Genomic DNA, 27760 nt, shown 5'->3' with positions numbered 1-27760 from the left:
GTAAAATAATGAACCAATGTATACTCCCACCATGACTTATGGAAGTGAAACTTGGGCACTCACCAAAAGAATGGAAGAGAAGCTAAGAACTACACAGCAAAGAATGGAACGAATTATATTGGGAATCAGACTGTTAGATAAGAAGAGAAACACATGGATTAGGCAGCAAACTCAAGTAAAGGACATTCTTATCAAAACTAAAGAACTAAAATGGTCTTGGGCAGGACACATAGCTCGAAGACATGATGACAGATGGACTAAGAAAATAACAGAATGGTACCCAAGAGGAGCTAGAAGAAAACCTGGAAGACAAAGGCGGAGATGGATAGATGAAATTCATGAGTTTTTGAGTAGTAAATGGATGGCCAGTGCTCAAAACAGAAGGAACTGGAAAGTTGCTGGAGAGGCCTTCATCCTGCAGTGGATCGAAAATGGCTGATGATGATGATGTTTTGACAATATCAGTATTTTGAACATTTTGGTGTTCTGAGGTGTCAGCATTTTAAGACAATCAGCGATCTAATGTGTTAGTATTTTGATCCATTTGCCATTTCAACCATTGACATTTTGGCTGTCAGCATCATGACTTTCAGCAATTTTACTGACTCCAATCAAACTGCTGAATTATTAGTATGGCTAAAGATACAAGGGAGTAAACTTTTCTCCATAAGTTAAAAAAAAAAAAAAAAATATATATATATATATATATATATATATGAATAAACATGTAAGAATAGATAGTCTCTTAAAGTTTGCATAGATGGAGGTGAAAATTATACAAAGTGCCAAGGATTTGAAGGGTACGGATAGTATTAATTTTTTTGGAATTAATTTTCTTAATTCATCATAACTTTTGGGATATTAACATTCTTTCGCCTTTTTCAAATCTACATTACTTCTTTTTTCTACTATCCTTACCCTTCTAGTCCTTGGCACTTTATGTAATTTTCACCTCCATCTATGCAAACTTTATCAGGCTTATCTATTCTTACATGTTTATATAGTTTTGCATCCTTTACTGCTGCTTTGCACATTTTGGTACATTTGTCATACGTTGCTTATTCATATTTGTTTTTTATTTTTATTTTTCATTCAACAAAAGTGAACTTTGATCTTAAATTACATTTAATATATATATTCACACACACACACACTGTTCCTATTCCCACAAGGAGGAAGCCATCCAATTATGCTTAAAACTTAGACTCGCTGTCTTTGCCACTTTAGGAAGCAACTTATTCCATTGTTCAATGACCCATTGTCCACAGGTGAAATTCATTTGATCCATTTTTCTGTTATTTCCTGAAATTTCATATTAACCCCCCCCCACCACAAGTTCTTGTATCATCTAAGAAGGAAAATAGACCTTCTTTCATTTTATTCAATCCCTTCAGCACCTTATACACCTCAGATCTTCATGGACTAATGTTATTAGTGGAGTTCCAAAGGGTTCGGTGTTGGGTCCACTGTTGTTTTGTATATTTATCAATGATATTGATGAAGGTATATCAGGCTTAGTGTCGAAGTTGGCAGGGTTGTTAATGACAGTAATGGCAGTGTGCTACTGCAACAGGATCTAGAAAATTTGGGCAGATGGGCTGACAAGTGGCAATTGAAGTTTAACATTGACAAATGCAAAGTACTGCATATGGGTAAAAGTAACCCCAGAGGAACGTACCAACTGTGCGGTACTACACTTAGGGTGGTAGAAAATGAAAAAGACCTGGGAGTAATAATTGTGGAGTAAGATATGAAGTTTTCTGAGCAATGCAGATAGGCTACAAGAGCAGGTCATGGGGTTCTATCAATGATATACAGGAATTTTGCTAGCAGGGAAAAGTAGGTGATTATCCCTTTGTATAAGGCAATGGTCAGGCCATGCCTTGAGTACCGTGTACAGGTCTGGAAACCTCATTTTAGGAAGGATGTAGATTTGCTTGAGCGTGTACAGAGAAGGGCAACAAGATTGGTGAGGGGAATGAAGGGATCCTCTTACCAGGAGAGGCTTAAATTCTGCAAATTGTAGCAGCTGGAGACTAGGCACCTGCGAGGTGATCTGATTGAGGTGTATAAGGCCTTGAGTGGGTTGAGCACGCTGAATTCTGACGGGATTCTTCCACTTGCACAGATTACGAACCTAAGGGGGCATAAATTCAAATTGAGGAAAGACAGTTGTAGAATATATGTGCAGAAATTTGCTTTAGCCAGCGGGTGGTTAATTGCTGGAAGAAACTTCAATCTGTCGTTGTGGAAGTTGATAGGTTGAATAAATTCAAGGAGGAACTGGACAAGCATTTAGAGGGAATGGTTGTGTGAAATTTTTTTTTTTTTTTTTTTTGGCTGATGTCACATAAGCTCATACAGTTGCTTTCTTGCATCACATGCCTCTATTACTATTACTAACTAATGGGCAGAAATCTCAATCAGGTAATTTCCTTAGATATCTAGTTGTCAGACTTTGCAGTAGTAGTAGTAGTAGTGGCGGCATGTGATGTAAGGAAAGCATATGTATGAGCTTATACAGCATCAGCCAAAAAAAAAAAAAAAAAAATCCACACCATTCCCTCCAAATGCCGTGAAATTTAGAAATTTCTTCTTCTATGACTACGTAGGTGTGCCGCGAAATTTTTCTTCTTTGGAAAATGTGCCACGAGAGTAAAAAGATTGAGAAACACTGCCCTATACCATTTGCTTGTCCACACTTTTTCGATCAAATTTTTCTGCTTTATATTTGAATTTTCAACCATGTTAATTTAATTACCTTTCACCCCTTCCGCACTTCACATACATTTGTATTATATTTCACATTACAATTTTGTAAATTTGTATTTATTTAAATTTACGCTATTAACTTTATTTTTACACTGCGTGGGGTGGTCGTCATTGTTATTTGTTTTTTAGGAGCATTAGCAACGAAGGCCATATTGCTCCGAGGATATGGGGTGGTAATTCCCTGACCTTTCTGCATCCTCCGTATTTGGTGGTCACAGGCTCAAACCCGTCTAATCAAGAAGTATGTGCTATGCACTGCTGCTCCTGCCCACCTGGCTACAGAGGCGCCACTGCATAGGGACTAGCTTGTCTACTAGTATTACGATAAAGGTCACATATTTGCTTCCTCTCTTTTTCTGATACTACAGACAAAATTGCTCTCCAATATCTGAATACAGTGTTATTTACTTATTTATTTATTATTTTTCATTTTTATTTTTGTATAATTTTTTTTTTTTTTTTTTTTTTTTTTTTGTTTGCTTCCTCAGTCCCAGTTCATTTTTGTACTAGGTTTTTCAAATTCTTTCACCTGTTTAACCACTACTTCACTTCCACTTTCGATTAACCCTTAACTTAGTTCAGGCACCGTGTGTACTTTTCATTTCCATTTTCACAGACACTTTATTTATTTTACAAACCACACAACATATATATATATATATATATATATTTTTTTTTTATTTAATATATATATTTTTTTTTTATTTATTTATTTTATTTTTTTTTTTTTGAAAACTCCAAACACAAGAGGTATTAGAACCTATAGTACTTAGTACCATGCTTGGGTTGGAGGTTAAGAAGACAAAAGAAGATATTTGTTGACATTAGACTTCAACTTCTGTAGACTGCAATTTTCAAGAAATACGTATGAAGGAAGGTTGTTCCAGAAAACGGTAGTCGAATGAATAAATGAGGAAGATGAAAAGTTGGTTCTGTGAGTTTGAAGTTGGACAGTAAATGGATTTTGGCTAGTGGCAGCACATGTTCGGACTGTTTTGAGAGTGAGAGAGAGAGAGAGAGAGAGAGAGAGAGAAAGAGAGAGAGAGAGAGAGAAAATAATAGAAGCCAATTCAGAAGAACAGTGCCCATGGAAGTATGTGTAGAAAAGGCATGTAGCAGAAAGAGTTCGTCTATGAGACAGCAAGTGGAGAGGATCTGTTAGAGATGAGTCATTAATTAACCTAACTGCCCTCTTCTGAATGGAATCTATAAGCCTGAGAGAGGTTTTCGGGGCACCACCCCAGATGTGGGAACAATATTCCATGGTAGGGCAGATTTGTGATTTGTACAGAGTGAACAGCTGTTTGGAAGAAAAGTAATGCCGAGAGTGAGAGAGAAAACCAAGTTTTTTAGATGCAGAGGAAGCAATATTTGTAAAGTGCTTGTGCCAAGAGAGATTAGAAGTTATGGTAATCCCCAAAAGAGATATATCATTTTGCCTAGAAATCGGAATGTCACCAAAGATAAGCATAGGAGCAGAAGAATCCTTTTTGCGAGATATAAGACAAGATTGAGTTTTAGAAGGGTTGAAATCAACTAAGTTGTCTTTGCCCCACTGGAGAATTACCTGAAGATCGGCATTTAAGGAATTGGCAGCAGATTTTCGAGAACTTGAAGCTGATTGAGCTGGACAAGGTTTCTCAAAATGGAAAGTTGAATGCAATGTGCTATCATCAGCAAAACTATGGATAGGATTTTCAGTCAATGGAAGAAGGTCATTGATATACAAGAGGAAAAGAGTGGGGGAATGAACTGAACCTTGGGGGACACCAGCATTAGTGAAGACGTTAGAAGGCAGAGAGCCATCTACCATCACCCTCAGTGAGCAATCAGAGAGAAAACTGGATAACCAATTACAAAAAACAGTTGGTAAAACCATAAGATGGAAGCTTGTTTAGAAGACTTTTATACAAAATGCGATCAATAGCCTTTGAGATGTCAAGAGCAACTGCTTGTGTTTCACCGAACTTTTCCATAAATGCATAACATAAGCCAGAATATCACCAGTGGATTGACATTGACAGAATCCATACTGGCGATCGTTGATCAGACGGAAGATTTCTAGATAGTTTAAGAGTTGGCGATTAATTGATTTCTCCATTACTTTAGAAAGAGTAGAAGTAATTGCAACGGGACGATAATTGGATGGGAGGGATTTGTCACCCTTTTTAGGAACTGGCTGGATATGAGCAAATTTCCAAGCAAAAGGAAAAACACCTTTGGAATAAGAAAGTGAAAAAAGGCGGCAAAGAACAGGAGTAAGTTCAGGAGCACAGGTTTTCATAACAAGTGGAGAAATACTATCAGGACCTGGAGCTTCCTAGGATCAAGATTCATAAAAATCCTTCTGACATCCTTTTGATGGAAAACCACAGGAGGAACTGAATGGAGCATGTTGGGAATGGTGGGAGGTGTTTTACCAAGATCATTAATACATGAGTTGGAAGGAAAATGGATGCTAGCAGGTAAGCTTTATCCTTGACTGAAGTGACAACAAAACCATCTGGTTTTGACAGAGGTGAGAGCAGAGATGGGCAAAAGTTGCGGCCAATAGCTTTGGCAAGGGACCAGAATGCTTGACTATCATTAGGGCAAGAAGCAAGTTTTCTACTCTTAGCCTGTTCAAAATCTAGTGATTAATAACTGTTTTACAATTGTTGTGAGCTTTGGTGTAGGCAGAAAATGAAACTGAAGAATTGGAAACAAGCCAATTACGATATGCAACGTTCTTCAGCCTTAGCACATTTATTGGAAAACCAAGGTTTAGATTAGGACGAGATTTTAAAGTGGAGTGTGGAATAAAGGATTCCATTCCTACAAGAATAATTTCACTGACATGATCTGAGCAAATGTTGACATCAGAAGTTTTGAAATAGTAATCCAACCAAGGAAAAGAAGAAAAGAAATCTTGCAGGTCATCCCATTATGCATTCTTGTAATGCCAAACAACACGAGGTTGGGAATAGCCATGAGATAAAGGCTCCATTGGAGAAGACACAATCACCAAATTGTGATCTGAGGTGCCTAAAGGACCACTCACTTCAACCATGTACTTAGAAGGGTTGTTTGTGAGAAAAAAGATTAAGCATGTTGGTTGTATGGTTAGGATTGTCTGGTATTCTTGTATGTAAATGAACAATCTATGCAAGGTCATTAGTAATTGCAAAAGCCTCAGCATCTCAACCAGCTGGGTCGGTGTGACTAGAAAATGGAAGCCAGCTCGAGTTGTGAACATTAAAATCACCAAGGAAAATTACCTCACTGTTAGGAAAGTTGGACTGGAGAAAGTCAAGTTGCAAAGAGCTCCAAATGATTAGTGGAGTTGGGAGAATGGTAGAGACAACATATGAATTTGACACAGTGAGGTAGAGAGATTTTAAGCCAGAGAAGATCAAAAATTGGAGATTCCAAATTACCAAGTCTCCAATAGGAAATATTGGAACAGACATATGCACAAGTACCACCTTTGAGGGGAAAGGAATCATACAGTGAATAACTTGGGCAACTGAGATGAGCAGCAGTTGAATCAACCGATAACTGAGATTCTGTCAGAAAAAGTACATTGGGTTTGGCAGACTCAGAACTGAGACCACGTATATTTGTGAAATGAACTAGGAAGTGTTTGGGAGGTTTAGATCTTTTTAATAAATAAGCTTACTATATTAGTTTGACAATTCATGGTGTATTCAATAGTAAAAAAAAGTGGGGGAGGACAACCAATGAAGTAATGAAATTTTTGGATATGCATACACATGGTAAGAATATACCCAGATCCTTGACATAACGGGGTCTCAACAATGAGCCCCCCCCCCGCGCATACACACTACTTGGACTCCTTCTAGTTACTATCTGGCAGAGTAGAGGCAGCAAGATGGTAGCAAGATTATACATTAGCTGATCCAGAAGCCTCCTAATGAGTTACCAATAGGTTTCGGTCCAGTGTACTAACTAGCGGCCGGCCTGCGAACACCGTTTTAGAGCTGTACCCTTGAAATGTAAGGAAGATTGGATCTTGCCTTGGTGTTCATCATAACCTCAAAAGTTTTTGGTTTTTGGTTTTTTTTTTTAGGAGCATATAGCAACTAAGGCCATATTACTCCGGGAATATGCGGTGGTCTTTCCTTTGACCTTTCCGCATCCTCCGTATTTGGTGGTGACGGGCTTGAAGCCCGGTATAATCAAGAAGTGTGTGCTACGCACTGCTACTCCTTCCCCACCTGGCAATGGAGGCGCCACCTCAAAAGCTCATCAGTCATACTGCATGATGGAAGAGATGGGAAAGGTTGACCGGAACTTAGCTCTGGAGACTAAACATGGGTTCCACCACTTCAAGCCTTCAATAAGCAAAGTGGAGGTCTTGCACTGGTTGATGAGAGTCATACACCACCTAGTATTGCCTGGTAACACCGAGGGGCGGCATTCCTCCATGTGATGTGGGTGGTCACCCATAGTGTGCTTGTGCATGGAGATTATACCCAGGATTACTAACAGTCCCACCATCGTGAAGAATGGTGGGACATTCTCTCTCTCTCTCTCTCTCTCTCTCTCTCTCTCTCTCTCTCTCTATATATATATATATATATATATATATATATATATACACACACATACATACAGGGTGATTCACTACCAGTGCGACAAACATGCAGGAGGTGTAGGGGGCACAAGACGAATCGGAATCACATAGCATTGCAGGGTCCGAAATGCCTTCACCATGCGGTAGAGGACGTTCAACGGGAGGTCGCAGTGAGACAGCGATCCCGCTGGAAGTCAGCATTTGCGAACCGTTTCTGTTGAAGAAACCAAGTAGCAGAAGTCCTCCGGAGTGGATAATCCGGAGGTTCCAATGATTGGATGGTTATTTGTTGGTTGGTTATTTGGTTTTTAGGAGCATTAGCAACTAAGGCCATATTGCTCCGGGATATGCGGTGGTCATTCCCTGACCTTTCCGCTTCCTCCGTATTTGGTGGTGACGGGCTGTGCTACGCACCACTGCTCCTTCCCACCTGGCTACGCCAATGATTGGATGCGTTGCAGATGGTATAAACTCATTTGGTTTGTTGACAGTATCCTGCATACAGTGGATTGGGAAATACCCAATCATTGGCCTATCGCTCGAGTACTCATACTCGGACTGCCTTCTGCAAGACGTAGGACATTCTCCTCATTGTCTGGCGTCCTTGTCGTTCACTCTTGATTCATGGTACCTCTCGTGAAACAACCAGTCTCACGTAGCCTTCTGTGCACACGTGCGAAAATCGTATGATGAGGAGCATGCCTGTGCGGGAAACGTTCCTGGTACAAGCGCAGAGCGGCGCACCTGTTACTGTCCGCAGCTCCATACACGAAGTGCATGTCGGCCAGTTCAACATTTGAATACTCGTCCATCCTACTGCCTCGGGAACCGGTTCGCAAATGCTGACTTCCAGCGGGATCGCTGTTCACGCGACTTCCCGTTCAACGTCCTCTACTGCATGATGAAGGCATTTCAGACCCTGCAATGCTATGTGATTCCGATTCGTCTTTGTGCCCCCTACACCTCCTGCAAGTTTGTCGCACTGGTAGTGAATCACCCTGTATATATATATATATATATATGTGTGTGTGTGTGTGTGTGTGTGTGTGTGTGTGTCACCCCCAAACATAAGGGAGCCCCCAACTACAAATGAATATTTCTGATTTAAATTTTTTCTGGTCAAGTATATGAAAGTTATATCAATGTTATTTAAACTAAAAGAAAAATGATAAATTAGCAATTTTTTCCATCTTTGATTACCAATATTCTAAGAATGCATTATGTCAGCCCTTTAATGTTAATTACAATGGAGCAATTAATTTGCACAATCCATGACATTATAAAAAATGCCATGTCCTGTATTAAAGAGTTAAGCACAAACAGAAAAATTCCTACAACCCACAATTCGAAAATAACAGTATTGTGGGTTAGTATTAACTAATAGTTGATGGTGCAAGGAAGCCAGAGGCTTCTGCTGCACCAGCAAAAAAAAAAAAAAAAAAAAGAAAAGTTTTTCTCTCTTCCCACAAATACCAATCTAGCAGACCTTTGAATTTCTCCGAGCTACAGGTCTCAAAATGCATCAAATTATTTTAGTGATTAACAATTCACTGACTAACAAAAAATTTCCTACATTCCATCCTATAATTCTCCGCTATTAGTTTCAATTTGTACTTGCCATTCTAAAGTCATATAATACCTTAAATCGATGTCTTTTTTTTTTTTTTTTAGGTGTGGCCTCCATGTCGAGACAGTCTGTTGTTCTTATTTGTTTTTTTTTTGGGGCATTAGCAACTAAGGCCATATTGCTCCGGGGATATGCGGTGGTCATTCCCTGACCTTTCCGCATCCTCCATATTTGGTGGGCACGGGCTCGAACCCCGGTCTAATCAAGAAGCATGTGCTGCTCCTGCCCACCTGGCTATGGAGGCGCCGAGACAGTCTGAAGTGAAGTCTTACAACTGTCATAATGCAGTGGAATTATATCTATACAAGGAACTGTTTGATAAATCATTAATGAAGCACTGTGAGCCATCCTTACTGCCTGTGTGCACTGCACACAGCCAATTTCCTATACAGTAGGCTCTTGTTATAACGTGGTTAGCTATAATGCTGTTCTTATATTATAACCTGTATCTCACTATAATGGTGTCACAACTCACTATAATGCTCCTTTATCAGCGTACAGATTAAATTTTTAGCATGTTTAACAAAAGCATTTTATATGATGTAGTCTGATACATCCATCCTTTTCATCTGACGCATGAGAATGAATAGCAAAACAGCATTAAAATGTTTCCCCCACTGACGAGAAAATTTCCTATGTTCAGTGAAATTTTCTCCCACGTTACATTTAATTGCAGTCCAGTGACTTGTTATGTAGTTCCGAGATCATCATTTGACTCGAACTTTGTACAGTATCATAATTAATGCAACGCAGTAACATTTTCGAAGAGTTAATAATGGTGCATAAGAATGAAAAAGCAACGTCTGGATGTGGAACAAAGACTACAAAAGTAAAAAAAGATTGAGTTTGAAAATTAAATTAGATGTTTTGGAATGAATTGATTCTGGTCAACGACAAGTTTGTTGTTTGTTTGTTTGTTATTTGGTTTTTAGGAGCATTAGCAACTAAGGCCATATTGCTCCGGGATATGCGGTGGTCATTCCCTGACCTTTCCGCATCCTCCGTATTTGGTGGTGACGGGCTCGAACCCTGGTCTAATCAAGAAGTGTATGTTATGCACTGCTGCTCCTTCCCACCTGGCTATGGAGGCGCCTCAACGACAAGTGGATGTGTGCAATAATTTAGGATTGGCAGTTTCAACTACACAAACAATTATAAAAAATAAAGAATTAACTTTAGCAGCCAGAAAGACAGCTGTTCCACTGCAGGCAACTAAACTGACTAGGGCTAGGTAGGCTATTATGAATGAAATGGAGAGACTTCTAAATAATTTTATTGAAGATAATATCGAACACAGAATTCCGTTAAGTTCAATTATAGGATGGGATGTTAAAGGGATGTTAAGTTCAAACATCCCTTTCATCCTCTACTGTTTTTAATTCAACCACACAAATTACTGCTATCTGAGTTTATTTCCCAAGTGTAATTGGGAAAATAACTTCAAAAGAGTTAAAACTTGGGAAATAACCAAGTGTTATTTCCCTGGTACCTTGCACTTTGTAACATTAAATCACAGTTGCCACTTATTTGACCATTCTGAAGATTATTCAAGTCATCCTGATGGAAGGTTGCTTGGCACTGGTCATCAATCACTATCCAATCTTTATATCACCTGGAAATTTTACATCATACCATGTATTCCTTCATCAGAAACAAGAATAATCTAAGCACTAATCCCCAAGGGATCCCATTTCTAGCTGTAGTCCGTTCTGAAGAGACCATTAATCACAACCCTTTGCCTCCTGTTGTGTAGCTACACAGTAATCTAAGGAACCTACCTGTGATTCGAATAGGTTCTAGCTTATACAGCAATTTCTCATGTAGGATCAAGTCAAATGTTTTACTAAAGCTCAAATAAACAATGTCAAAGTCATTTTCTGCAACTCATCGAAAAATTGCTAGTAGAGATAAAGACATCACAATCCCATTATATAAGGCTACTGTTAGACCTCACTTGGAATACTGCATTCAAGTACAGAGACTGCACCTAAAGAAAGACATTGTTCTTCTTGAAAGGGTCCAAAGACAGGTAACTCGCCGTGAGATCAGCAAAAGGGCATCCATATGAGAAGAGACATTGAATATGTGGGTTGCAGAGCTTGGAAACTAGGCACCTTAGAAGAGACTTGATTGAGGTATTTAAGGCTCTGAGAGGTATAAGCAAGATGAATAGGGATGAAGTTTTCATGGTTGTAAATGATTCTAGAACTAGGGGCCATAATTTCAAGTTACAGGGGGAGTTGTTTAGACCGGATTGTAGGAAGTTTTATTTTAGCCACCGAGTTATAAATTACTAGAATAAGTTACCTACATGGGTGGTAGAGGCTGACAGTCTGGAAATTCAAAGTCAGCTGGATAATTACCTAAAGGAAGAGGGAAATGCATAGGCTGTCCATTTCCTTTTCTCTTATTAATTATTATTTTTTTTTAATTTCTTCTTATTATTTTTTTTAATTAAATTTTTTTTTTTTTTTGGCTGGTGTAGTACTAGCCATAGGCTTCATTGCACCATGTGGCCATTGCTAATACTTATACTAACTTATTCACAAGTGACACTCATAACAGTTATCAGGTCGTTAAATGGGATTTCTTTATAAGCCAACACTATGTTCTCTTGGAAAAATAATTCCTATACAGATAAAATCTGTTGCACATTGCATTCTTAGTCACTGCCTTCATCATTTTTCCTACCACTGAAGTCAGACTGATCACTGAATTTATCCATTGATAGTAGTTCTCACTGTTATGCATGACGGGTTTCTCTACCATTACTAGAGTTATATAATGGCAAGATATCAAGGGAGGAGAGAGAGAGCTTTTGTTTTGTTAACAAAATTAAGCAATGTCTGCAGTTAAAATAATGGTTAACCTGCATTTCCAGCAAACAACAAAATTTCAGACAATGATATTAATATAATAAAATAAATTTAATCTTACCTCAGCAGAATAGCAACGTACTGGAATGCCAAAGGCTCTTGCGAGGCCAAAGTCTGCAAGCTTTAATTCTCCATTCTGCAGAATAAATATTAATTTACTCAATATAATTAACATAAGCTAAATTTATACACCATAATGTTCTCGTATTGTTTTCAATTATCTGAAAATTTGTTAACTCCAGTTCAACAAAATTCATTCTTTTATATATATAATTTTTTTTTTTATGAAAACCCCAAAAACGAGAGGTATTAGAACCTATAGTACTTAGTACCATGCTTGGGTTGGCGGGTGAGAAGACAAAAGAAGATATTTGTTGACATTAGACTTGAACATCTGTAGACAGCAATTTTCAGCAAATACATATGAAGGAAGGTTGTTCCAAGAAACAGAAGTTGAATAAATAAAGGAGGAAGAAGAAAAGTGGGTTCTGTGAGTTTGAAGTTGGACGGTAAATGGATACTGGCTGGTAATAGCACCTGTTCGGAAGTTTTGAAAGAGAGAGCGGTAATTATAGAAGCCAATTCAGAAGAATAGTGCCCTTGGAAGTATCTGTAGTTGTTGTTGTTATTTGGTTTTTAGGAGCATTAGCAACTAAGGCCATATTGCTCCGGGGATATGTGGTGGTCATTACCTGACCTTTCCGCATCCTCCATATTTGGTGATCACGGGCTCGAATCCCAGTCTAATCAAGATATGTGTGCTACGCACTGCTGCTCCTGCCCATCTGGCTATGGAGGCGCCATGTATCTGTTGAAAAGGTATGCAGCAGAAACAGTATGTCTATGAGACAGCAAGTGGAGAGGCTCTGTTCGAGATGAGTCATTAATTAACCTAACTGCCCTCTTCTGAATGGAATCTAGAAGCCTGAGAGAGAGAGAGGTTTTGGGGGCACCGCCCAAGATGTGGGAACAATATTCCATGGTAGGGAGGATTTGCAATTTGTACAGAGTAAACAGCTGTTTGGAAGAAAATTATCACCGAGAACGAAAGAGAAAACCAAGTTTTTTAGAAGCAAAGGAAGCAATATTTGTAATGTGCTTGTGCCAAGAGAGAGAGATTAGAAGTCAGGGTAATCCCCAAAAGAGATATATCATCTTGCCTAGAAATCAGAGTGTCACTAAAGATAAGCATAGGAGCTGAAGAATCCTTTTTGCAAGAAATAACACAGAACTGAGTTTTAGAAGGATTGAAATCAACTAAGTTTTCTTTGCCCCACTGAGAATTACCTGGAGATCGGCATTTAAGGATTTGGTAGTGGACATTCGGGAAGTTGAAGCTCATTGAGCAGGGCAGGTTTTCTCAAATTGGAAAGTGGAATGCAATGTGCTATCGTTGGCAAAACTATGGATAAGATTTCCGGTCAACGGAAGAAGGTCATTAATATGCAAGAGGTAAAGAGTGGGGGGAAAGAACTGAACCTTGGGGGACGCCAGCATCAGTGGAGAAGTTAGAAGACAGAGCCATCTACCATCACTCTCAGTGAGTGGTCAGAGAGAAAACTGGATAAACAATTACAAAAACAGTTGGAAAACCATAAGATGGAAGCTTGTTTAGAAGACCTTTATGCCAAGCACAATCGAAGGCCCTTGAGATGGCAAGAGCAACTGCTTGTGTTTCACTGAACTTTTCCATTGAATTTGTCCATAAATGAGCCAGAATATCACTAGTGGATCGACACTGAAAGAATCCATACAGGCAATCATTGATCAGACGAAAGGATTCTAGGCAGTTTAAGAGCTGGCAGTTAATTGATTTCTCCATTACTTTAGAAAGAGTAGAAGTAATAATAATGGGATGATAATTGGATGGGAGGGATTTGTCACTCTTTTTAGGAACTGGCTGGATATGAGAAAATTTCCAAGCAGAAGGAAAAACATCTTTGGAATAAGAAAGTGAAAAAAGGCGGAAAAAACATGAGAAAGTTCAGAAGCACAGGTTTTGATAACAAGTGAAGAAATACCATCATGACCTGGAGCTTTCTTAGCATTAAGATTCGTTAAAATCTTATTAACATCCTTCTGATGGAAAACCATAGGAGGCATTGAATGGAGCATGTTGGGAGGTGTTTTACCAAGATCATTAATATATGAGTTGGAAAAAAAATGGGACGCCAGAAGGTCAGCTTTATCCTTGGCTGAAGTGACAATAGAACCATCTGGTTTTGACAGAGGTGAGAGCAGAGATGGGCAAAAGTTGCGGCCAATAGCTTTGGCAAGGGACCAGAATGCTTGACCACCATTAGGGCAAGAGCAAGTTTTATACTCTTAGCCTGTTCAAAATTCTAGTTTGGACTGATTAATAACTGCTTTATAATTGTTGTGAGCTTTGATGTAGGCAGAAAATGAAACTGAAGAATTGGAAACAAGCCAATTAAGATATGCAACATTCTTATCTTGAATGGCCTTAGCACATTTATTGGAAAACCAAGGTTTAGATAAAGGACGAGATTTTAAAGTAGAGTGTGGAATGAAGGATTCCATTCCTACAAGAATAATTTCACTAACATGATCTCAGCAAACATTGACATCAAAAGTTTTTTTGAACAGTAATCTGACCAAGGAAAAGAAGAAAAGAAATCTTGCAGGTCATCCCATTTTGCATTCTTGTAATGCTAAACAACACAAAGTTGGGAATAGCCATTAGATAAAGGCTCCATTGGAGAAGAGACAATCATCAAGTTGTGATCTGAGGTGCCTAAAGGACCACTCACTCGACCGGGTAACAATCTATGCGAGGTCATTAGTAATTGCAAAAGCCTCAGCATCTCGACCAGCTGGGTCTGTGTGACTAGAGAATGGAATCCCATTATCTAGTCACACAGAGTTGAGTTATGAACATTAAAATCACTAAGGAAAATTACCTCACTGTTAGGAAAGTTGGACTGGAGAAAGTCAAAGAGCTCCAGGTAATTAGTGAAGTTAGGAGAACGATAGAGAGAACAGATGAATTTGACAGAATGAGGTAGAGATATTTTAAGCCAGAGAAAGTCGAAAAGAGGATATTCCAAATAACCAAGTCTCTGACAGAATATCAGAACGGACAGATGCACAAGTATCACCTTTGAGATGAAAGGAATCATACAGCGAATAATTTGGGCAACTGAGATGAGCAGTGGTTGAATCAACCGATAAATGAGAAAGTTGTTTGTTGTTGTTATTTGGTTTTTAGGAGCATTAGCAACTAAGGCCATATTGCTCCGGGATATGCGGTGGTCATTCCCTGACCTTTCCGCATCTTCCGTATTTGGTGGTGACGGGCTCGAACCCCGGTCTAATCAAGAAGCGTGTGCTACGCACTGCTGCTCCTTCCCACCTGGCTACAGAGGTGCCTGAGAAAGTTATTTGATTTTTGGGAGCATTAGCAACTAAGGCCATATTGCTCCAGGGATATGCGGTGGTCATTCCCTGACCTTTCTGTATCCTTTGTATTTGGTGGCTCATGGGCTCGAACCCCGGTCTAATCAAGAAGCATGTGCCACGACACTGCTGCTCCTGCCTACCTGGCTACGGAGGTGCCCGATAACTGAGATTCTCTCAGAAAAAGTACATGGGGTTTGGCAGACTGCAGGTGGAAATTGACTAGGGAGTGTTTGGGTGGGTTTACACCTTTTTACAAATAAACTTACTCTATTAGTTTGACAATTCATGGTGTATTCAATAGTAAGAAAAGTGGGGGGGGGGGACATGCTGTATGAAGTTTGTTATTTAGTTTTTAGGAGCATTAGCAACTAAGGCCATATTGCTCCGGGGATATGCGGTGGTCATTCCCTGACCTTTCCGCATCCTCCGTATTTGGTGGTCACGGGCTCGAACCCCGGTCTAATCAAGAAGCGTGTGCTACGCACTGCCGCTCTTGCCCACCTGGCTACGGAGGCGCCACTGTATGAAGTAATGAAATTTTTGGATATGGCATACATGTGGTAAGAATATACTCAGATCCTTGACATAACGTGGCCTCGACAATGCCCCCAGAATACACACTACTCAAACTCCCTCTAGTCGCTATCTGGCAGAGCTGATCCGGAAGCCTCCTAGAGAGTTACCAATAGGTTCGGTCCGGTGTACTAACTAGCTGCTGGCTTGCGAACACAGTTTTAGAGTTGTACTCTCAAAATGTAAGGAAGTTTGTATCTCGCCATGATATCCATCATAACCTCAAAAGACATCAGTCACACTGCATGATGGAAGAGATGGAGAAGGTTTGCAAAATTTTATAATAAAAATAGAAAAAAAAAAAAAGTCATACAGAGGACGTCTACCCTGGAAAAGTCACCTTGTTTGTGATTTCTTTGAATTTTATTGTTTTAAGACATTAGCAATGTTTTAGACCCACAAAACTGGGTTTTTTACAGATCCCATAAAACTGGGATCTGTAAAAAAACACTACCACTAAAGGGGAACAGTTCTTTTCAGAAAAATAACTCTTTCAATTGGCATTGGCAGATTTGTTTGAATTCTGTGGCAAAATGTAATCAAGCATTTGGATTGCCAATGGAGATAGGAGTGCACTGGTACATGCATGTAAGTTTTCAAGTATTTTAGCTGGTACACAGCATAAACACCACTAAGCAAAAATTGGATTATAAAATTAATTTTTTAAAATCTCATCATTAAAAGAGAAGATCAAGCAATGTAAACATTGCAATATCATAAACCCACACAATTATAACTTTCTACATTTGTAGTCGGATTTACTGCGGTAACAAACTGTATGTGGATTTAAGTACACACATTGCAGAACTCAATCTGTACACTGCCACAAAAAAAATGCACAGTCCATTGTTGACTATTGCACTAATATATATCAGCTGAAATAAAGTAGTGATGATGAACTTGCGAACTCTTCTGCTCCATATTGGAATATAAAAACATATTTGTATCGCTTTATCCATCAAAATATATTATATCATTTCACAGATTACGAACAGGATAGCTTATTAAAAAAAGTATACTGTGTGTGGAATATGATTCAGTAGTATGATCTCTTAAGCAAAGGAAACTCAAAAAATTATAAAATTCTGAAAGGTAATACAGTAGGGCCCACCACTCATACAACGGGTTAGATTCCAGACCCCCACCAAAAAGCGAAAATCACATAAAAATGGAACATGGCCTTTTTTCACTTGCGAATGCATATAAAAGCCTAATAACATGTTTACACTATCATATGCTGTAAACAGACTGAATCACCAACAATAAAATGGTGCCCGATGCCCTTCTCGAACTCAGCTGCTGAGTGCATCATGCTGAAAAAGCGGGAACAAGTGCAAAACATAATGCACATGGATATATCTGAAAACCTTGAAACCACCATATTAGCAGAATGCTGAGAAGCGGAACGCAGAAAAGCGAGGCCCTACTGTACTAAAAATTTTGTTGGACTTCTTACAAAAATGGCCCAATAAAAATTTCAGAATGCTAATAGTATTGTGGATAATCTTCCTATTAATAATAATAACATGTATAACATATAACAACATTAATAATAACAACATATATTCAAAACATATTCATGAAATCTCACCTAGTGATATTTTGTAGTTATATTCATGAATTACAACCAGGACCCAAATGGCATACCAACTGTTTCAAAAGTATGCTAAATCTAATGATATAAGGATGGCTAAATATAAGTAAATTTCCATCTCGGACTCCCAAGAATAATATATATTAACGAATAAATGTTAATAAAGTGAACTCTCCTCATTTAACATTTTTCAGGGGAATATTGTGAATACATGATACAAAGGAACATTAAATGAAGAGTTGTGCCTTATTTTAATTAATTAAAACTACTGCTTTAAAAGAAAACAAAACAACAACAAAAAAAAAAAAAATATATATATATACACTGGTGTGTAAAACTTAAGGACCAACACTATTTCTAAAGGTTACAACCACAAAATCTTTGCTTAAGATACTTTTTACTGATGAGAGTAGATTCAGTCTCAGCAGCAATTCTGGACGTCAGCTAATCTGGAGAGAGGTTGGTACACAGTATCAACCCGCAAACATCACTGAAAGGGATTGATATGGCAGTCAAGGTGTTCTCATCTGGGCAGGCGTTATCTTGGATGGATATACACAACTCCAGATACTGGAAGGCGGTACTGTAACCGGTGCACACTACTTTGTTGTTGTTGATATGGAGGTTTGATGGCGCATAAGCTACTTTGGCTATAATGCGCCTGTGCACACTACTGTACTGAGGTAATCCTTCCCCATGTGTGTCTGTTCCAAGGTGTCATTGTTCCCGAGTTCGTGTTAATGGATAATAACGCCACACACAATTGCATTGCAGCCGTTGATAGGCTTTTGGAAAGTGAGGACATTGTTCATATGGGATGCTCAGTGGAGATGCCTAGTGGCACGTCCACACCACCAGAAAATGTTCACCAGCTGAAGATGTCACTGCAAGAATTTATCAACAACATTGTTCTAAGTATGGACAGGCAGTGCAAAGCCTGTATCGACATTAGGGGTGGTCATATCTCCTACTGAGGACCACCTGTTCCATTTGTTCCATCTTTGGCAGTGATGCATCTGTATCGTGGCAGCCAGTGTTATGTTGCCATTTTTCAATAAAGTCCCTCTGTACCGTTTTGTTTCCGTTGTTGTGTCGGTGTTGTTTCCCTTATCATTTCTGTATCTCACGAGGTTCCTTTGATATGCTTTTCCCATATCCAGGCCTATGAGAAGCTACAGGTGAAAACCATCTCATAGGTTTTCACCTATGAGAAGCTACAGATAAAAACCTGACTGGTCCTTATATTTTGCACACTAGTGTATATATATTAGCATTTTAGCATTTTGTCTAGTTCTGCCTTGAATCTATTTAAGCTATCAACTTCAACAATGGCAGATGGAAGTCTGTTCCAGCAATCAACCACCTGCTAGCTAAAGGCAAAGTTCTGCACATCTATCCTACAATTGTCTTTCCTCAATTTGAATTTATACCCTCTCAGGTGATTATTTTGAGCAAGAGGAAGAATCCAATCAGCATTGAGCATGCTCAAACCATTCAAGACTTTATACACTTCAATCAGATCACCTCACAGGTGCCTAGTCTCCAGACACTGTAATTTGCAAAATTTAAGCCTTTCTTTGTAAGAGTAACCCTTTGTTCCATTCATTAATCTCGGTGCCCTTCTCTGTACCCGTCCCAACAGCTTTACATTCTTCTTAAAATGAGGCTTCCAGACCTGTATACAATACTCAAGGTGTGGCCTGACCATTGCCTTATACAATGGTATAATCACCTCCTTATCCCTGCTAGAAAAATTCCTGTATATCATTGACAAGACACCATGAGCTACTCTTGCAGACGGTCTGCACTATTCAGAAAACTTCATATCTGCCTGCACAATTACCCCCAGGTCCTTTTCATTCTCTACCACTGTCAGTGTAGTAGCACACAGCTGATACGTTACTTTGGGGTTACTGCTTCCTATATGCAGTACTTTACATTTGTCTAAGTTAAACTTCATTTGCCACCTCTCAGCCCATCTGCTCAACTTTTCTAGATCCTGTTGCAGCAGCGTACTGTCATTAGTGTCATTTAACAACCCTGCCGACCTTCGTATCGTCTGCAAACTTGGACATTGAGCCAGATATACCATCATCAATATCATTAATAAATACAGAGAACAACAATGGAACCAACACTGAACACTGGGGGACTCCACTAATAACATTAATGGAATCCGCCAGTATAGTCCTACATATGTAAATGAAACCTTTAAAAAGAACCAAATAACAATATAAATGTAACCATTCTTAACACTGAATGAATTAATCCAATGCCAGGTTCCCACACAAGTGAAATTTCTCTTTCTATAAAAGCTTTAATAAAACTGGTATAAATGCAAGCCAAATTTGTTCTAATGCTAAAACATTTTAACTGATGAAAGGTATGTAAAACATACAGTGCAATACAGTGAGTATTTTCTAAAAATCATGAAATTAAAAAACTCCTTATTACAATTATACAATTACAATTATATTAAACATAATTATTGTGCTATGTGATTGTTAATCTACTAATTAAATGTAGTCAATGTGATTTTTTTAGTTATGATTGGTAACATGCAAAAGATCCCTCTGTTTTTTGATGTTTAAAACCTTTTCCTTTTTATAGCAATCTTCATTTGAAAGAATTTTCAAACTTATTTGTCCATAAAATATGTTTCAATCAGTTGTTCAAGAAAAAAACTCCAATTTATGGCACTGTGTGTCTATGGGAAAACCTTTTCCAGTTAATGATGTTTTGGTTAGTATTGTTTTCTAGGAATGCACAATCAACATTAAGCAAAGGCATCCTGGATTTCCTTCTCCCATATATGTACAAGAATCAAAACAGCTTTTCACATTAATGGTATTAATATAATATTAGCATCAAAATCCAAAGAAATATCAGTGTACTAATTAAGTCTTTCCAATCAATAACTTCATAACAAGCTTTCCCATGAGATTATTATTAGCCTTACAGTGAAAGGAGTGAGAAGCTTTATCAAGAATATTTCTCCTTAATTCATTTTTCTGGTCTCCTCTCAACGATATATAAATCTTAATCAGATCCCTCCTAAAGTACTTAGTTACCAAGTTCTATAGCCCACATAATTTGAAGTCTAGCTTCATATGGGCATTCTTTTGCCAATTTTATCATGTGTAGTGCCCATCTTTAAACCATTTCAAGAACTTTTTTTTTTTTTTTTCAGTTGTGGCCTCCATACGTGGACATGCAGTCTCATAGTTGTCTTATACAGAGTAATCATAACCTCTGTCTCTACAAATAACTATTCAATAAAACTGAACAGGATACTAAGGGCCCTCCTTGCCACTGAGCTGCATTACACAAAGAATTTTCTATCTGCCTATATTGTAACATTTTAAATCCCCTTCACTCTCTACAACTTTTAACTTAACCTCTCCCAGTGTATAAGTAATTTTGGGATTATTATTTCCTAAGTGTAAATAACACTTTAATGTTTCATCATTAAAACATAGTTGCCAATTACACGACCATCCCAGAAACCTATTTAAACCATCCTGAAGAAGTACAGCTTGATACTAGTCATTAACCACTCTCCCAAATCTGCAAATTATCTACAAATTTTGACAACTACCCCGTATATCCCTCCATCAATGTCATTTAAGAAAATCAGTATAGTAGCGGTTCAAGCACTGATCCCCAGGGAAGCCCATAATTCATCTAAGGCTCTTAACTATGTTTGTATAATGTGCCAACTTATATAGCACTCTCTTCTGCAAGACCAACTAAAATGCTTTATTAAATCAAAATCAAAAATCAAAATGAAAACCACCTGTGTACCTTTCTCCATCAATATGTGCACATGACACTTATTGCTGTGCTTGTGCCCTATTCGATGTGATGCACTTCAAATTCTTATTCTGTCAGTGGTCAAAGTGTCTTCAGAGTTCGAAGCCTTTTATAGAGTTTAAATAAAATATTTTAAATTATCTTACTCAGCAATGTCACAAAAACAAAAAGCAATAAGTTTCGAAACTAAAACTGACATTAAAATAAGCAGAAGCTGGTAATAAGAAAAGCGAAGTGGCACAATATTTTTGATTGGTGCAATCAACTTTGAAAACAATTCAAAAGCAATCATATAAAATTGAAGCTTACATGAAAAATTGTATGAATATTGTGCAAGGAAATTAACAAGCACCTGAAATAGTGTTATATAGAAGATGGAGAAAATGTTGTGCTTGGGTGGATGACATGGTGCAGGGTCCTATGTCAGTCAGTCAGGTGGCAATACGGCACAAAACATTAAATTTATTCAATTATCTAAGAAACCAAGACAAAGTAACTACTGAGAAATTCACAGAATCCTGTGGATGGTTCTGAAAATTTAAAAAACATACCAAATTCATGGTGTTTCCATTACAGGTGAAGCAGCAAATGGGTGATATTTGGACTGCAGCTGAATTTACCACACAGCTAAAAGCCATAGTACAACACAGCAGTACCCTCTGAATTTGCTATTCAATACGATTCAATACGGATGAAACAAGGTTGTTTCATTTATAATGAAGAAAAAAATTAGTTTCATAAGTTTTAAAATAAAAGTTTTAAAAGGCAACCGCCTTTTAAAACTTTTATTTCCCAAGATGAAAGAAGAGAAGAGCTTCAGGCTTTTAAGCAGCTAAAGATTGTTTGATCCTCCTCATATGTGGAAATGCAACAGGAGATATGAAACTTAAACCACTGCTCATTTATCCTTTCTGAGATTCCTTGCGCACTGAAGAGTTCCCTTAACATAATTTACTTCAAGCCTGAATTCCTGTAGAAGCGATATTTCTTCCACAAACCAAACATATTGCTTATACAGCCAATGGACCAAAGCATTATAGCCACATTTAAGGCCTACTAATCTACAATACAATTTTAGCCAATTAACTGAAACTAATCATAATCAACAACAGTCAATATAAGAATTATGGAAGAATTATTACATAATGAAAGAATAAGTTATATTACTGAAACCTGGGAAGAAGTAACAGGCAATTGTCTTAATGCTGTTTGGAAGAAAGCATAGTCTGAAGTAGTCAAAGAACACGACAGGTTAGAATTTAATATTTCTACCATTAAAGAAGACATCACGCAAAAGGCACAGGAAGTTAACTTCCAAGAAGTCAATATAGATGACATTCAAAATTTGTTGGATAACAATGGCAAATCTCTAACAAATGAAGAACTACAAAAGTTCACAGAGCAATGAGTGGTAAAAGAAACCATGAATTCTACAAAAAAAAATGTCAAAGAAATTACTCCAGAGAGATCATTAACAAACAAATGTTATCTGAATGCCTAAATGAGATAAATTATCTATTACAAGTTCTAGCTAAGAACAATTTGGCTTTGCACAAAGTTGCACAGTGAAGAGAAATGTGTATTTAATTGTTATAGTGAAATGTTACATGAGAAATTAAAGAACACAAAGCAACTGAAGCTAGATTCATTTTTAAGAAAACCTTCAAGAAAACAAAGAATATTATTTTGAATTCTGTTTGTGTTAAGTGTTCTTTTTGTTTAATTCTAAAGTGCATACATGTATTATTAATTATTTAGAATAAAAAGATTTTCTTGAAACATGTTTACTTTTACATATAAGAACATATCCCTATTCTTATGTTATTTTTGCCTCTGATAACTGTGGAACACATCCATATTGTTAAATGAAGTAGATGTATTCCTCTTTTGCTCTTAGCAATCTTAACTTAGCCCATATTGATTGACTGATTTATTTGCTTTCCCCATGACTCCCCCCCCCCACAGTAGGTCTTGCGATTCCCTTCCTACACTGGACATGTGGTATCCTGGAAAGGCTACTACATGTCCAATTAGAAGCACTGCAAGAATCAATTTCATTTTTGCTTATGGGTTGCAATTAAACTGTAATCTGCATATTCCTCTCAATCAATTACCCTTTCTAACACTGCCTTGACAGCATCAGCAAATATTCTTGCATCCTCCTCCTTTTTAGGTCTATTCCTTCCCTGTAAACACATTTCCTCCAATTAACAAGTGCTGGATATGCTAAGAAAAATTCTACCCTATGAACGTTACACAATCTCTCTAAGAATGAGCTAGCTGAAGAGGTTCTCATCACATACTATCCCCTTTCGATTAAGCCTAAGCAAAATTCTTAACATTTTCACATTTAGCCTTAACTCAAGGCTTTTTTTCAAAATTGCCTCATACCTGTTATGTAAACTCTCAAATCGCCTATGCTTAATATCATTAGCACCAATGTGCATAACAATATCACCTCTTATGCCCTTAAAAGATACACTGTGCTGCAACTTTATTAGGTACACCCCTGCTGTGCACACAAATGGTTTGTCCCACAATGTTGCAAGACACATGACAGTTGTGGATATATAGATGCAGCAGAACAACCTTTCTAGTATCAGTTAAGCGTACAAACCGTAGCAAGAATGGGGAAAAGGAGTGATCTAACGGACTTTGAATGTGGCATGGTAGTAGGTGCAAGACGTGCTGCACAAAGCATCTCTGAAACGGCAGTTCTGAACTTTTCACACACCACAGTTTCAAGGGTGTATCGAGAATGGTGCAACGAACAGAAAACATCCTCTCAACGGCACTCCTGTGGAAGAAAATCGCTTGTTGATGAGAGATGTAAGAGGAGGATGACTAGAATTGTGCAAGCAAACGGATGGGCCACAATGTCACACATCACGTAAGAATACAACCTTGGTGCGCAGAACAAAATATTGGAATGGACGACTAGTCCCACTTTGTTGCGAATGGGCTACAACAGCCAACGGCCACATCACGTACCTTTGTTATCAATGAAGAACAAAAGAGCATGCCTCCTGTGGGCACAGCAGCACCAGCACTGGACTATTCCAGTCTGCTGATGAGGCTAGTAGGGGCCAGACGTGTTCAAAGCCGCTAAGTGGATTTTTCTTATTTATTGATTTGAAATTATTGTTTTTCTAAAACTTTTGATTGAAATTTAGCAGTATAGCATTATTTTGTGATTTTCTGATTAATTTGGTGTATTTATTCTTTACTCGGCCTTGCAATTGCATAAAAGTATCGGTAAGAGTATACACGTGTTACAAGTCGCAACTTCGCTGAACGAGAAGTTTTTTTTAGCCATATTTAGCCGCTTATTGAATATTTTTTACATCAAATTATTTTTTGTAAGTAGCTTATAGACCTAGTAAGGATTGTTAGTTTATTCTGAATTGAGACAGCGAGATTTGAAAGTTAATTAATACTTAAGTGTCCATAGATTACCGTTCGTAACTTCCCGCCTTTGTCTTTGTCATACGATCATCATATATCGAACCTAGATAGCGTTAGTATAGTATAGGTTATAACATTTTCAGTGATCGGTAAAATCTATTAAACTTCTTGAACTTCGTTGGCATTTAAATTGTACTTTTAACTAAATACATATACCGACTTAGATTACAAAAACGTAACATAATTAATTAATACATAACTGATACGGAAGTTATATAAAGGGAACTCGGAGATAATTAATACTTGACACTAAAAAATATATATCCCATTATAATTGTGTTGGGAGATAATTTAGGGTTATAAACTGAAATTGAAATTTTATTTAAATTAAAAGAAACATAACTCAGACCAGAGCAGCAAAACAAAAGGCTCAAGCTAATGGAAGTGCTGTGGCTCAGAGGAGAACTGAGGGGGCGCAGTTGCCTTCTGAATCACAGCCTTGTAAAATGCACAGCTTGCATGATGTTTGTGGAGCATTCAGGTACGGGACATGATATTGCCATGAGGGATGTCTTGTGTGTGTGTGTGTGTGTGTGTGTGTGTGTGTGTGTGTGTGTGTGTGTGTGTGTGTGTGTGTGCGCGCGCGATGCAAGGAGTGTATCGAAATCAGGCAACAACTCAGCGTTCTTATGGGCCTATATGAGAGCTTGAAGGACAGGGTGGATGCCCTCGAAGAAACTAAATTGAGGGGCCCATCAAGCTCTCAGCTGCCCACATCAACGCCAGAGCTTGCACTTGGTCGTTGCACAACACAGCGGCAACCCCCAAGGCAGAATGCGCTGGTCCCAAAGGAACTAGTAGTTGTTGGTGTCTATTGTCAGGGAAACGGGGAACATGCTTTGTAAAAAGGATAGGTGGAACAAGACCAGGGTATGTCTGCCAGGGGCAAAGGTTGATGACGTTGTAGAGCAGATATCATCTTTTAAGGGCACAAAAGGTGATATAGTTGTACACATTGTACAGCCGAATTGCTTAACAAGCACAGGTCACTGTTGAAAAAAAGCCATGAAATAGGGTTGAATTTGAAAGTGTCTGCAATTCTGCCCAGACACAATAGGAGGGAGTATATGATGAGAGCCTTGTCGATCAATTCGGCCCTGGAAAGATTGTGCAAGGCTCAAGGGGTAGAATTTTTTTCAGCCTGGACTGTACTTGTTAACAGGAGAGATTGCTTCTACAGGGATGGGATACACTTAAATAGAAGGGGTGCAAGAATATTTGCTGATGCTATCGAGGCAGTGTTAGGTGGGTCGGAAAACTGCTAGCTTGGGGGGGGAGACAAAGACGAATAGATTAACAGTAGCCACTGGCAGAGATGAAAGAGATTCTTGCACTGCTTCTATTGGAATGAGCAGAAGCCTGAAAAACAATATGCAGGATATTTCAGAGACTGCCGGGAGTCATTGCGGTACAAGTAAACACATGGGTTGTGTTAGGGTAGCTAAGAAAAGAAATAGGTGCATGTATACTTGCGTGTACACCAATGCTAGGAGTTTAGTAAATAAATTTGATAAATTTGAGGTATTGCTCAAAACATCAAAGGCAGATATTGTTGGGATATCAGAGACGTGGTGTCACACAGATATAAGGAATGCAGAACTGGAATTTGGGGAGTACAATGTCTACAGAAAGGATAGACTGGATAGGAAGGGAGGAGGGGTTATGCTATTAGTTAAGAATCACATAAAATCCAAGGAAGTGAAGCCAGTCAACATCGATGGACAGTGCAGTGTCGAGTCAGTTTGGTGTGACATAAGCACTGGGAGATCAAAATTGAGAGTAGGAGTGTGCTATAGACCTAATGACTCTGATGAGTATAATAAGATACTGTACAGGGAAATAGAGTGGGCCAGTAAATCAGAGAGTCTTATAATGGGAGATTTTAATTTCCCAGATATTGACCGGAATTTGGGGGCTGGTCACTCACACACTAGCAAGGCTTTAGTGGATTTATTGGATGATTGTTTTCTACATCAGCATGTTCAGGAGGCAACTAGAGGGAAGAATACTCTTGATTTGATTACCAGCAGTGATTCTTCATGCATTAAGAATCTGCAGATAAATGAACCACTAGGTGGCAGTGATCACAGTGTGCTGAAGTGGGATTTACTCAAAGAGGTAACTACCATTAGGGGTAAAGGGAAGGGTTATTGCTTTCGTAAAGGCGACTACGATGGACTGAGACAGTATTTAAATTCTATACAGTAGGACCAACTGATGATGTTACCAACAGCAAATGCAAAATGGGAAGCATTCAAAGAACTTATCTTGGAAGCTACTAGGCTATACATACCAACTAAGAAATATTGTTCAAGGTTTAGGCCTAAATGGATGTCAGATGAACTGATGAGGCATATGGCAGAGAAGAAACATGCATGGGATACATACAAATTAATACATGACACAGAAGCCTATGATAGATACAAGTTGATCTGTAACCAAGTTACAAAGGAGGTTAGGCAGGCGAAGGCAGATTACGAGAAATCTTTGGCTAGGGATGCAAAGAAAAACAGCAAAGAGTTCTTTACTTATGTAAACTCTAGAAGGAAGGGGATGAATCAGATTGGTCCACTTGATATCGATGGGTCAACTGTTGATGATCCTGCTCAGGTAGCTAACAAACTAAATGAATATTTTGCATCGACATTCACCCATGAGGAGTTATTTAGCGAGGGGAAAGCCAGAGGTGTATTCAACTCTAGCAGTAAGCTAGAGAATCTTGTAATAACTGAGAGTAAAAGTGGAAGAGAAATTGTTGAAGATAAACACAAGAAAGGCACACGGGGTGGATGGAATCTATCCAGTTATATTAAAGGAGGCAGCAAAGGAAGTAAGCAAACCCTTAACCATAATTATGAGAGCTTCCTTGGACTCAGGGGAGGTACCCACAGACTGGAGATGTGCAAATGTCACCCCAATTCACAAAGGAGGATCAAAGGCTGACACAAGTAATTACAGACCTGTGAGTTTAACTTCTGTTCCAGGAAAATTAATGGAGGCACTGGTTAAAGAAGCACTGCAGGATCATTTAGACAAGAATTCAG

General features: G+C 38.4%; 1 protein-coding gene across 1 annotated transcript in view; it reads right to left on the bottom strand.

Moving 5' to 3' along the window:
- Cdk5 (Cyclin-dependent kinase 5) overlaps nucleotides 1-27760 on the bottom strand; it is a 166600-nt gene that overhangs the window by 92111 nt on the left and 46729 nt on the right. Inside the window, exon 6 of the mRNA XM_090379424.1 lies at nucleotides 11913-11987. Coding sequence (XP_090235550.1) covers nucleotides 11913-11987 — 75 coding nt within the window. The remainder of the gene's footprint in view (nucleotides 1-11912; nucleotides 11988-27760) is intronic.

This window comes from Mastigoproctus giganteus, chromosome 1 (assembly GCF_048544385.1).
Source record: "Mastigoproctus giganteus isolate SK-2022 chromosome 1, ASM4854438v1, whole genome shotgun sequence".
Classification (NCBI taxonomy): Eukaryota; Metazoa; Arthropoda; class Arachnida; order Uropygi; family Thelyphonidae; genus Mastigoproctus; species Mastigoproctus giganteus.
Note: the sequence above shows the minus strand (reverse complement) of the source record. Positions and strands in the feature narration are given on the sequence as shown.